At 44.9% G+C, this 12,321-nt stretch overlaps 2 protein-coding genes across 2 annotated transcripts in view; both read left to right on the forward strand.

Annotated features, from left to right (window-relative positions):
• Positions 1–185: 185 nt before the first annotated feature.
• On the forward strand, positions 186–8,821 carry LOC119382606 (adenylate kinase). Its single transcript, XM_037650385.2, has 5 exons — positions 186–508; positions 577–622; positions 1,186–1,376; positions 5,643–5,810; positions 8,501–8,821. The coding sequence occupies exons 1-5, from the start codon at positions 377–379 to the stop codon at positions 8,720–8,722; spliced, it is 759 nt and encodes a 252-aa protein (XP_037506313.1). The 5' UTR covers positions 186–376; the 3' UTR covers positions 8,723–8,821.
• A 1,301-nt stretch (positions 8,822–10,122) lies between these two features.
• Positions 10,123–12,321, forward strand: part of LOC119382607 (cullin-associated NEDD8-dissociated protein 1) — a 59,513-nt gene continuing 57,314 nt past the window's right edge. Inside the window, exons 1-2 of the mRNA XM_037650386.2 lie at positions 10,123–10,296; positions 12,052–12,153. Coding sequence (XP_037506314.1) covers positions 10,255–10,296; positions 12,052–12,153 — 144 coding nt within the window. The 5' untranslated portion in view covers positions 10,123–10,254. The remainder of the gene's footprint in view (positions 10,297–12,051; positions 12,154–12,321) is intronic.

A 12,321-nucleotide genomic window follows, 5' to 3' on the forward strand; every position in this document is an offset into this window, starting at 1 on the left:
ATGATAGTAAAAATTGCTGTTATTTTCAGTTTCTTTTCTTAGTTAAGGTTAGGCTGGCTGCCGAAATGTGCATATTTACGTAGGGAAACTAGTCTTCCTTGGCATGGCACCGCAAGAAATAGATTCGTGACTGCATTTTTTTTACTTTGTCTTTCTTTATTGTTCGCTTATCTGCCCTGTGACGGCCGCGCTAGCCACGCTATGCTCGTGCACGGATTTCCGTGCCCTTTCCCGACGTGGTGGTGCGAGCGGTGCAAGGCCGGCCGGGCTGTGCGAGGCTGATCAGCGTTTGCTGCCGACCCCGGGGCAATTAGGCTCGTCGCAGGGACCATCATCCGACTAAAGTATCGCCCAGGGAGCCTCGCATACGCCACACATGGCTCCATCACAGAAACCCAAAGATTCCAACCATCTGTACGCCACCAGCTTCGTGCCCAACGAGAACAGGAGCCGCACGGGCATCAACGCCGTTCTCCTCGGACCACCGGGATGTGGCAAGGGCACACAGGTAAGCGTAATGAAGAGTCTGGGCTGTCGCTTCGGATAATGACGCACCATTCGTTTCGTTTACTGCAGGCCCCCAAGATACAGAAAGCATACTGCGTCTGCCACTTGGCTACCGGTAAGTCCAGAGAGCGCCAAGCATGAATTTGCGCGTGGAGTTCTGCACAACTACTTGTGCGTGTTCCAGTAACTTGAAATATGAATCACACTGAATTATTGCCTACCTCTATTGAATTGCCTTTCAACTGAGATCGTGAAACATATTAGCCGTTAAATCAATTTCGACCAGTTTATCCTTCAACCGTCCGTTACTGGCGAATGCTAAAATCTGCCTCATAGCACTTGTGAAACTTAATCCTGTGAAGGGCGAGAAGCATAAATAGCTTGGACATACCAAGAACACGTTGGATGTACCCATGCCACATGTCAGCATTCACTTTTCAAGATTTTGTGAGTGTTAGGAAAATCAGAGGACGAATGGTAGCATTAGGCACGCAGGTGTGCTGTATGTTGGTCCTTCTGTGCGCCCCGTCTCTTTTTCTACCACTCATAAATATGCAGTAATATCATCTCGCCAAAATCTATTATATTCTGGAGTCTCGGCACTCATGGATCGAAGTGAGACCTCAGAATAACACCATGTGATCTCATATTGTACGTCCACTCATAATTTTATTCCAGGGGACTTGCTACGTAATGAGATCAGTTCGGGCTCCGATTTGGGCAAGAAGCTGAAGTCCACCATTGAGAGTGGGGGCCTGGTGAGCGATGAGGTGGTCATTGACATGGTGGCCAAAAATTTGGACAAGCCAGAGTGCAACAATGGCTTCATTCTAGATGGCTTTCCTCGCACCATTGTGCAGGCTGAGAAGGTATGTTGCTCCTGTTGTATAAGACACTTGAATGAATATCTGTGTGCATGTGTTTTCCTAGAGTTCCCTGGTGATTTGCTTATGCTGTCAACTTATCGGTGAAATCTAGAAAAGCACAGATGGAGGACCTGGTTGCTTTAGCTCATAGGATGAATAGCCGGTGGTCAATGAGAGCAACGGAATACATATTAAAGGGACACTAAAGGCAAATATTAAGTCGATGTTGAATGTTGAAATAGCGGTCCAGAAACCTCGTAGTGCTGCTTTTGTGCCAAGGAAGTGCTTATTTTGAAATAAAATCACGTTTTTAGTGGTCCGCATCGCGTTAGCGCGCTTCAAATCTCCCGCCTGAAAATACGACTTTCCTACGTCACTGCTGCCGTGCACAACGTTGCCCGCTTTTACTGCGCGGCCGCCGACACTAGTAGCAGCCGAGCGGAAGTAGCGGGACCCATAGTAGCAACAATGGCGCTGCGGCAAGGACTTGCTCGGATGGGCACATTCAAAGCCTTCACCAAGTTGCGGTTGGTCTTGTAATCCTCAGTACGAAAGTGCAGCGAGCACACACGCAGAGGTTTTGACTGTTTAGCACACTGGCGCAATGGCATGACACTAAGCCACTTTGAGCGTAAGAGTTCATTCCGCGGCACCCAGTGAAAAGACACACCGGTTTCCGAAACTACCACTGAGACAGGCGAGGCGCAGTTCGCCATGGCAACGCCACGGAGGTTTTGTTTCCATGAATCAAGCGGAAACGAACAAACAGCATTTTATTACGTCTTTTGCATGCTCGGAATGTTCTTTTTTTACTGCTGCTAGTTTGATTACTAGTGATTTATTGTAGGCCGACTTCCATACGTCATCGGGATCACTTCGAAAATGTCCCACTCGTGGCGCTCATCATGTGATACATTTAGCTTAATTTCTCGGTAAGTAGGGCACTGCTGTTGATAATATTGCCGTTTTAGAAGTTGTCATACATTGGGCTTTCACTCTGACATAAATTGTTATTTGCCTTTAGTGTCCCTTTAAAGGAGTGCCGACACAAATTTTAAGTATTTTCGGGTTGTTGCTCTAAATAAAAGCACGGGTGTCGAAAACCTTAAAAAGAGTGCCATAGTGCTTGGGAATGCATTGAATATGTTTTTAATACCACTACCTTGAAAAACAGCAATTTCGGTATCGAAGGGGCAGCTTCGCAGTGACGTGTCAACACAAGTCTGACTTCACGGGAAGACCAACTCGCGACATACTAGCAACAACTGTCAGTTGTATGTGGTTCATGTAAACAACGACGAGTGAATTGTTGTCCAGAGAGACTGACGGCGATTTCCACGATTTAGGCTGCATGCAGGACGCAGATTCTGCAATCCCAGTGAGCTGCGTTGACTTGTCGTGATAATGTCCATTGTGGTGGAACTGGCTTGCAGATGCCGGGCGATGAAAACTTTAAAATCAAAGTAAAATATTTCATACGTGTTGTCTGGCTCTGGTGTGTGGAAAGTGTTCATAGTGCACACCATGGAAACGACAAATATTCCTTTTGGGGTGCCTCAAAATCGTGTCAGTATTCCCCTAAAGAAGCCCTGACATCAAATTTACGCACTGTCAAGAATTTTGCATCCACGAGTAGTTATCAACCCCTCTAGTAGTGATTCGCGACCGAAAATGCAACTGAGGGACGAATAACTATCTGTTTTATTGATTTATATCAGTGGTATATAGCACGATTCAAAACGGCCAGCAAGCCCGCCATTTTTTAGCGCTGGCAGCGCTTCCTCGCAGTCACCTCCAGACCACGCCCCAGCTGACCACTTGTCCTTAGAAAGGAGTGACGTGAGGCGCAACCGCTCAGCTAACAGTTCATCATGCCTTGGCACCAGCATCGCCGTCGTTGCCGTCAAGTGACGACTAGTGTTGAAGACGACATTTTGAAACTTGGAATCGCCAAGATACGCGACGTCACGAATCATTTTCGCTTCGACCCTTTGCAATACAGCGATTCAAAAATGGACACTGTTCCAAGCAGCAACGAGGAGGTGCCCGGGGACGCACGTTTGGGCCATGCTCGCTGGTGTGTCTCAATTAGCTATATTTAGCTAATTAGCACACCGAACACATCGCAGTAGTGTTGATGTCTCAGGATGCTGAAAGCCCCTTTGAGCTTTCGTATGCTATTTGCCCTCGAAATAAAATAACTTCCAGGTGACGGGCGCCATTCAAGTTTGGCCAAAAATACTTATGCATACCGAGCATATGCAGCCGATGGCAGCAGAGTTAGGTGGGGTGAGGAAATTAGGAAATCTGCTCGTATGAAGTGAAATAAGGTCACACAAGATGGGGTAAATTGGAGGCAGTGGCGTGGCCAAAAATTTTATTAAGGGGGGGGAGGGAAAGAGCGTTAATAATTCTTTATGTATGTTCATGTGTGCATTTGTATGTGCGCATGTATATACAGACATGGAAAACTAAACATTTCAAGGGCATGGTGAGGGGTTGGGGGTTCAAGCCCCCCCCCCCCCCCCCTCCCCAACTCTTCACCCTGACTACGCCAGCGATTGGAGGTCATAGGAAGAAGCCTTAGTCCTGCAATGGGTGTAAAAATAGGCTGCTGCAACAGGATGAATAAGTGGGCTGCTGCTGATGATGATGATTTTAAATCTCTGTAAAGTATTGAACATAGGCAGACCTTGCATGTTTTCAACTATGCACAGACTGGTCTGATGTGCTGATAAAGTTGATGCAAAATTGTTTTGCGTCCTAGAGATTTAACAGTAAAAGTGATAATTGTGAGGGTTCCCCATCAGCCACGCAGTCACAAAAAAGTCACAGTTTCGCCGCAAGGCCGAAGCAATGAATGCGATAGCAAGAAACTAATGCTATATGAAGTGACGCTCGCCAATGGATACTCTCAGTTTGAACAGCGCTCCTGTTGCAAAGGCGGCCGAAGCAGCGAAGGAAACTAGCGTGCTTCAAGTGTCGAGCTGTGACACTTGATAGTTCGCGCTCATCTTCTGTTTGTTTGTTTAGCGGCGTCCCTTGAGCTCAAGTGGCTTTCGTACGCTCCGTAACATGAGCGCGGACATCACGGTGAAAGCGTGAAACATCCCTCTTCCTCTCAGCACAAGAAAACCGCGCGAGCAGACAGCGGAAGGGCAAGGTTCTCTCTGCGCAAGTATAAGAAGCGAGCGAGCTCGCCGACGACTTTTAAATGCGCCTGTCGCGCTCCTAACGCCATCTCGCTGGTAATGAAGAAATGCTTATAACCGCAGCCGTCTCCGAGTCCGTCCAGCGGTAAAGGTAACGCTCGCCGTTACCTACGTGGAGGATCTGCGTTTCGTGGCGTAGTGGCTAGCGCCACTCGCTGCGGAGCAAGAGGTCCCTGGTTCGATTCCGCGCTTCGGAAGCATTTTTCTGAATTATTTTTCTTTGGGGCTTTTATATATATATACATACTTATACATATACGGTGCATGGCGACGGCGACGGCAAAATCCAGCCGAGACTGTCCATATAATTGCTATCGCAATAAAAACTAGCGCTTGATTTTTTATGTGCGGTGGGATGTAGCAACAGCCATGTGAACAGGTAGATAGCTGCATTTTGTGATGTTTTGTTTTTTTGCTGTTACATGGTAGTGCAGAACTTGAGACATGTACCAAAAACTTACATTACTTGTGGCAGCTTATTTTTAACATTTCACTACTCAGTACTGCATGAAATTTGTGTGCTTGTCTATGAGTAAAAAGTATGTGCACCAATCCCACAATGATTCAAGAGTGTGTATGGTTGCCTTGTCGATGCTGCAAATATTGGCACACTCCATCCCAATCCAACTGCACTTAAGCGCTACATAAAGCAAAATGCCAAGGCCAGAGGCATTCATGATGGGTCTTGTTAGGGAATTCTTGAAGTGATGTAGGTGGCAGCTGTAGTTTTCATCCAATACAAGAAGCATAGGCATCTCTTTAAAAATTACTAGAGGGAACTCTGGCATTGCAATTTTTCATTTTCCATGGGAATGATGGAGAGCACATGGTGCAGAGTTTGGCTCCTACCTACAGCGAGTTACCTTTCCGTCCACTTTCATATCCCCTTACGTTATTATTTCTGGATTTTAAATTAACATATATGTAGCATCGATTTCCCCTCTAACTTCATTGTCTATTTGTTTAAATTCTATTCATTTTTCGTGACCATTGCATAATTCTCGGATGATCATGCTCATATTGCTTTCGACTTCTTTCTTTTTTCATCTCCTGACAGCTTGACGAAATGCTGCAGAAGAGGCGTACCCCTCTGGACTCTGTGGTAGAGTTTGGCATTGACGACAGCTTGCTCCTGCGAAGGATTACTGGCCGACTGACACACTTGCCCAGTGGGCGTACTTACAATGAAATAACCAACCCACCCAAAAAGCCCATGACTGATGATGTAAGAGCTCTTTGGTCTGTTATTTGTATTTGTGAGAGACTAGCAGCAAAGTGTCATGGAAATGTGCTTATTGTTTAGTTCATACATTGGTTTATAACTGGTGTCCATGTTACGTTCCCAAATGACTGTTTCCTCGGTGTAATGAAAGCCAATGTCCTAAATCCATGCTTTTGCATGGTGCATTTGCCTGAAGCAGAGTCATGGCCGCCACGTTTCAAGCACCAAATTTAGTTGCGCTCTCTGCAGTAAAGGGCTGCAGGGAGTAGCAAACATTAACCATTGTCATGTTGTTTAGAAATATGAAGTGGTGCTATTATTTTTTATGTAGTTCCAAGCATAGATTTAAGGACCCCTGATACTAAAATTTCAAACTTGGTATGTCCCATTCTTCTGCATACATAGGTGGCTCTAACCGTGCATTAAAGGCACACTAAAGTGAAACAATGAATCAGTTTAGACTGATAAATTATGCTCTGAAAACTCTGCTGTCGTTAATTTCACCATCATAGGCTCATTAATAGAAGAGAAAATCAAGATCAAAGTATCATTTTTAAACTTCGCGCCGAAATCGCCACTCGTGACGTCGCGAATTTCAAAATGTTTTATTTGTATTTCGGCCACACTGGCTCAACAAAATTTTCTGAAACTTAGTATGCTAAGCCTCCGGCATCCTCAGAGGACAATGTACTTTAAGTTTTGCTGATTAGGAACTACGTAGGCCCTAGTAAACGCTGTCAAAATCTATGACGTCGCGGCAATAGACCCTTTTCATAATTGTAAAGCTAGCTTTCCTGCCATGCAGTTTGCCCAAGTAATGGCGGCTAGTCACTTACTGCAAACAGCGTGTTCTAGCGCATTTTGCTTACGCTATGACGTGGAAAATGTAGACTCGGCTCTCTTGACATAAATACGCATAATAGACAAGCCTCAGCACGTGCAACTAGGACCTCGTCTCCACTCTAAGCAAGAGAGGTGCCGCCATTAGTTGTTCAAATATGCAGCGCAGAGAAGCGCACTTGCGGATTATGAAAAGGGTCTATTGGTGCGGCGCTGCCCGCATTATTTTATTGCACAATATCTCGCTTACCAAGCGTCTTCTCGCGGCAGGCATGGCGATTTTGGTATTGTGAAAGAGTAATTCACTCATATGAGAAAAATCGTTTTTCTCTTTAGTGCCCCTTTAATGGTGAGCATGGCCTTGAACATACTTTGATAGTTATAAAAGTAAGTCCGACAGTCCGACAAAAGTTTGCGGGGTGCACACATTAATATGACTGCTTCCCGATGGGGGCTATTGTTTCTCGCTCTTTTTGTCAGGCTTCTCTCTAGGTGTCTGTATGCCAGTGGCGTTTTAAGTAGTGTAGCAATGAATCTTTCTTTTGGGAGGGGGGGGGGGCACGCTTATGAGAGCGAAGTGGGTGCCTGGCAGGTTGGTGTCATGTGCCATTTAATTGGTCTCCTATAGTAGACAGAAATTTTGGTAGGGGAATGTGCCTGATAAGTCACAACTTAGCTTTCTTTCCTGCATGTGGGATCCCGATTAAAAAACTGTGTTCTCTGCGTCACCGAAGCTTGAGCACACATAATCTTACAGCGCTTCACCACGGTGGGGTGCTACTTTCTTATGATTTTGGTTGGGCGTTTTGAAGTAATACCAGAATTGGTCATAATTTGTGATGCTACCGTTAACTATGTGATAAGTTGGAGCATTCACGATTCAGTTGCATGGTTATTGGACGCATAACCACTAATTAAAGCCTAGATAGCACAAACAAAAATTTGGTTTTCAGGGGTTCTTTAATGGCACACATGCATTTTTTTCTTTCTCCATCCTGCATGGTGAATGCCAATGGCGGACCCTTTATTTGTAGAATGATTTAAGTGTGAGCTTTCTTGTGCATTTAATATGCAAAAAAGTTCTGGAGTTGGTTGCAACGACAAGTGCTGTACTCTCATGCTTGCTCGTTTATAGCACTTAGGTTGTGGCATCGAATCATCCTCATTTAGCACATTTGGTATTGGATCTGCTGCATTGCACAGGCCCGTAGCCAGGGGGGGGGGGGGGGGGGCTAGTGCCCCCCCCCCTGAAATTTTGGTGAAGTAGTGGATTTTACCAAAAATAAATAACGAAAATACGTGTTTCTCAAATAGTCAAGGTTTTCAGCAAGTGCCCCCCCCCCCCCCCGAAAAAAGTTCCTGGCTATGGGCCTGCGCCTAGAACTTGTGAATATAAAGTTAAATCGCATGTTTGTGCACCTTTAGGCTGCCTGTATGCAACAAACTGCTTTGGTTGAAAGCACAAGTCGATTCACATTAATCAGTTGTTGAAGGAATGTGTTGCTGTGGTCATTCAGTGGTAAATAGGTGGAATGTGCAACATCTTCTATGTAATAAAGAATATTTTATGACATTGAATCACATTACTCATACTTGTCTTTCTGGACAGGTATCAGTATCTTTTCGTAGGTTGCAGCTAATTATTGGAAATCCATAAATTTGCTTCACATGTTCAGTATGACAAAAGGTAAACAAAGTAGAAGCAGATGAGTGAAATTTCTGGTTGCTAAAAATGGTTACTTCTCATTGACAATATTGAAACCACTGTGGCCATTTTTGTTGTTCCCAGACTTCAGTGTGTGTTCATTTGGGCTGCTGTTTTACTCACATTGCCGTTTGCGACTTGTTTGCAGGTGACTGGTGAACCACTGGTGCGCCGACCAGATGACAACCCGGAAGCACTGAAGAAACGCCTGGCCGCTTATCACAAGCAAACGGCACCACTTGTCGGCTATTACCAGAAACGTGGGATTCACAGCAGGGTTGATGCCACCTTAACTCCGCCAAAAGTGTTCGAGAACATCAAGAAGATTTTTGATGATGCGAAGAGCAAGGACCATGTGATCTTCCTTTGATGGAGAGCTGAGGTTATCTGAGAAGGAAAGGGAGATATGGTGGCTCCATGTCAATAGCTGGTGTAGAAGAATAAATGATTTGCTATGGGGTTTCCAAAAGGTGTTTCTGATCATTGCCCAAGCTTCTGTGATATCATGCAGGCTGATGAAGGTAAATGAAGTGCGTGTTACTCAAAATAAGCAGGAAAGCTGCCTTGCATTATGGCAGTTTTCTCCAGACCTCATCAGAAATTCCTCCCCAGATGCGGAGTCTCCCATTCGATTACTGCTCTGAACTTGACCATCAAGTTAAGTGCATCTAAAAGTTCGACATTGAAATTAGATTTTGTACGCCACTGAAACTTGAGTGCTGCAACATATGTTTCATATACAGGAGATTTGTGGCAATGCATTCACTCCGCATTTTGTACACTTCATCAGCCATCAGTGTGGGCTGGTTGTGACCACCGTCGTAAACCAGAGACTCAAGTGCACGTGTATTTTGCGTCTGTGCAGCGTGCAGAGAAGCAACAGACTAGACTGTTCTCTGGTGAACACTGATGCCAGGCCTTTCTTGGAAAACTTTTTGGGTCCTTGTTCCCAGCTGCCCTATATCTACAATTTTTTTATGTGCTGCAACTTCAACGCAACACAGGACTAGCTTCGAGACTAAATATGCTGCTATGTTGATAGCTGTGATCAATGCACCAACATTCTCTCCATCAACATCTTCAATGCATTTGTCATTCCCTATTTCAGTGCAGCAGGTCACAGTTCATACTTGGGCCTCTCTTTGAAAACAATCACAGTTAAACGAGTTATGAATGAATATAAAGCGGATTTCAGTTCAACTGTGTGTACTCCGCATCATATATAACAATACAGCTGAAATGTGAAATTTCGGCGGGGTTTTGCTGATGCATTCAGTAGAAAAGACCGCACTGGTCTTCACCGTGGTCTTCACAAAGCTGATCCGCTTTATGCAGCAATGCACACAGGCACCAAGAATGTAGTTCACAGCGTGACAGTCTGTTTCCGTTGTGTTTGCCATAATTTGCATGTAATTTGTAGTTCAAAGTGGCTAAACGCGAGAGGTCCACATTGAAAAAAAAAAGAAAGAAATAGCTACATTCATATCAGCTCATCAAAACAGCGTGCGGGAACGCCGTGATTATTACTGAAGTGTAAAGAACACCTCCCATATTTAATATGTTTATTCCGCGAAACCGACCATCAACAACCACCGCACGGCGGTACGACACCGAGTCAGGCGACTTGCGTGGCCTCCGAGATTAACTGCGTCAACGCGTTACAATACTGGAGTCAATCTCGGAAGCTACGTAACTTGAGTTCCGGTTTCTAGCATCAGCGTGCGATGTCGCACGTTACCACCCCCGGGGCATCTGCTTCGCATGTCACTTCTCTGCTCATCTGTGGTGTTCTCGGGAACGTTCGGAGGCAGCGGAGCGCTTTGCCCCTGCTACGAACAAGCCGAGTTCTGGCGTTCACGCCGGTAGATATCCTCTTATTTTCAGCCAAATAACTCGGGAACGATGGCGGGCGTCTCGTACCACATCGCTAATCTGCTGGAGAAGGTAAGTTCGCACTACTCGCTCAGGTTCCGCGCGGCAATAGTTTCAGGACTGTGACGTTGCATTTAAGCCTAATCGGTGCACTGAAGGCAAATATGCGGTTCACTCGTCATTATTCGAATGTATATTGTTAAATTAGTTGTCTTTTATAGATGCCAGAGAAGTTCCTAGTAGGTAGGGTGCATTATCTAGTACTGCGTATGCAGCGATGAAAAATAAACTTGCCGGGTGGTGTGCTCGATGCCGGTAGCAGCGTGTGTTTGTAAACAGCAAATTCTCTTTGTCACGCCCTCTGCGTTTTATTTGCTTGACATCTTTCGATCAGCAGTTGTGCGCTGTTCAATGACTCGGAGCACGCAACCATAGGCGCTGCAATGAGAGTTTCCGAGATAATCATTGCGCGTTCCGTAGTTATCTTCATGTGTGCGAAGCGTGCTCGCTTAGCGCAGCGTCCATCTAGCCACATCATTCGGCCCTGTTGACGTGCGTGTTCTTGTTCTAAAAGGTTGGGCGTCGCAGTGAAGCGGCTGCGACGTCGAAGAGTAGGAGACGACGCAGAAGAGTTGTAGGAGGCATAATATCTATGATTTTGTGCTGAATCTTCGCACTGAAATTGCTGGATCTGCAGCGACATTTCTTTTTGAGGTTTGCATAGTTTCCGAAACCCAAGCAAGCCGTTTCAGTAGCTCTGTCACACTGACAGTGGGTTTGTCTGAACATCAACTGTGAACACCGTGGCCAGTAGTAGTAGTAGTAGTAGCAGCAGCAGCAGCAGCTGCAGTAATATTTATTGGTAGAGGGTTTTAGCAATCGGGGGTGAGTCCCAGTCCAGCACATTCAACACAATATTGTAAGCATAATTGGCACCTAGGGATCACTTCGACTTCTAGAAGTAGACAGCTGACACTGCCACCCAAAGACGGCTGTGCATGGACTGCGCATAACTATTGTCTGTGAGACCAGTAGGAAGAGCACTATCAGCTTTTCAACTTGCTCTTCAGTGCCTCATCAAAGCGTCAACTAGTTTCATTCTAAGTGTCTGATCTCCAGAACTTGTCTAGATGTGTGCATTTGCATATTTGCGTGCATTTTGAGTCCGCCTCGGTTACTATCTGACAGAAGGCTAAGATTCCTACTGTTTATATGTATCAAACATTGCCACATTAGTGACAATTCAAATACTGTTAAGATCTTACAAATTTCAAAGGAAGGCTGCTTGGTTTAACTATGAAATAGTACAGCATGATATGCAATTACAGTAAAATATTTAATGCAGTTGCAGTCTTACCACATTTTATGGTGATAAGACCATTAATGAAGAAATGCTACCAAACAAAAATAATTTATCTGTTTACATTAATTTTCTGCACAAAAGCAAGAAAGTTTGAAGAAAACAACTTGACCGGAAAGGGTACTTGTTGAGTTATAAAAGAATTAAAAAAATGAAAGAATAGTGGCGATGTTAATTTCCCACTACGGCGTGCCTCATATTGCATCGCAGTTTGGCATGAAAAAATTTCATAATTTAATTTTTTTCATTCACCTTGGAGACCTAAAGCTGTGGTGACTGTTTGCAGGGTTGCGCGAGTACTTTCCTGAGTTATGTAGAAATTGTCACGATGAGGTTCTGTGTTACTGAAATTTCTAGTATAGTTGTAGACCTCTGTTCAAGCTGGATGGAGCGCACATCATTTGCACGATGTTTCTTTGGAGTGCTGAAACTAGTACAAGCTGCTCAATATTGTGTTTTGATGACAGATGACATCCTCTGACAAGGACTATCGCTTCATGGCCACAAATGATTTGATGCAAGAACTGCAAAAAGACTCGATCAAACTTGATGACGACAGTGAAAGAAAGGTAAAATGGTTGTGCATTACCCCTTTTGCTTTAACTCCAGCTGCTTGTGGTGTGGCTGCATGTGGTACCGTTTCTTCCACAGTACATCCTTCCAAGAAAAGTGGATTGATTTTTTTCTTGAGGGCTGATTTACACTTTGTGATATAACCTGACTTTGTAGCCAAAGAT

This window comes from Rhipicephalus sanguineus, chromosome 2 (genome assembly GCF_013339695.2).
Source record: "Rhipicephalus sanguineus isolate Rsan-2018 chromosome 2, BIME_Rsan_1.4, whole genome shotgun sequence".
In the NCBI taxonomy this organism is placed as follows: domain Eukaryota; kingdom Metazoa; phylum Arthropoda; class Arachnida; order Ixodida; family Ixodidae; genus Rhipicephalus; species Rhipicephalus sanguineus.

Coding starts and splice junctions, on each gene's coding strand:
- LOC119382606 (XM_037650385.2), top strand. CDS start 377: ATGGCTCCATCACAGAAACCCAAAGATTCCAACCATCTGTACGCCACC. Junction 623..1,185: donor CGTCTGCCACTTGGCTACCG/GTAAGTCCAGAG, acceptor ATTTTATTCCAG/GGGACTTGCTACGTAATGAG. Junction 1,377..5,642: donor CCATTGTGCAGGCTGAGAAG/GTATGTTGCTCC, acceptor ATCTCCTGACAG/CTTGACGAAATGCTGCAGAA.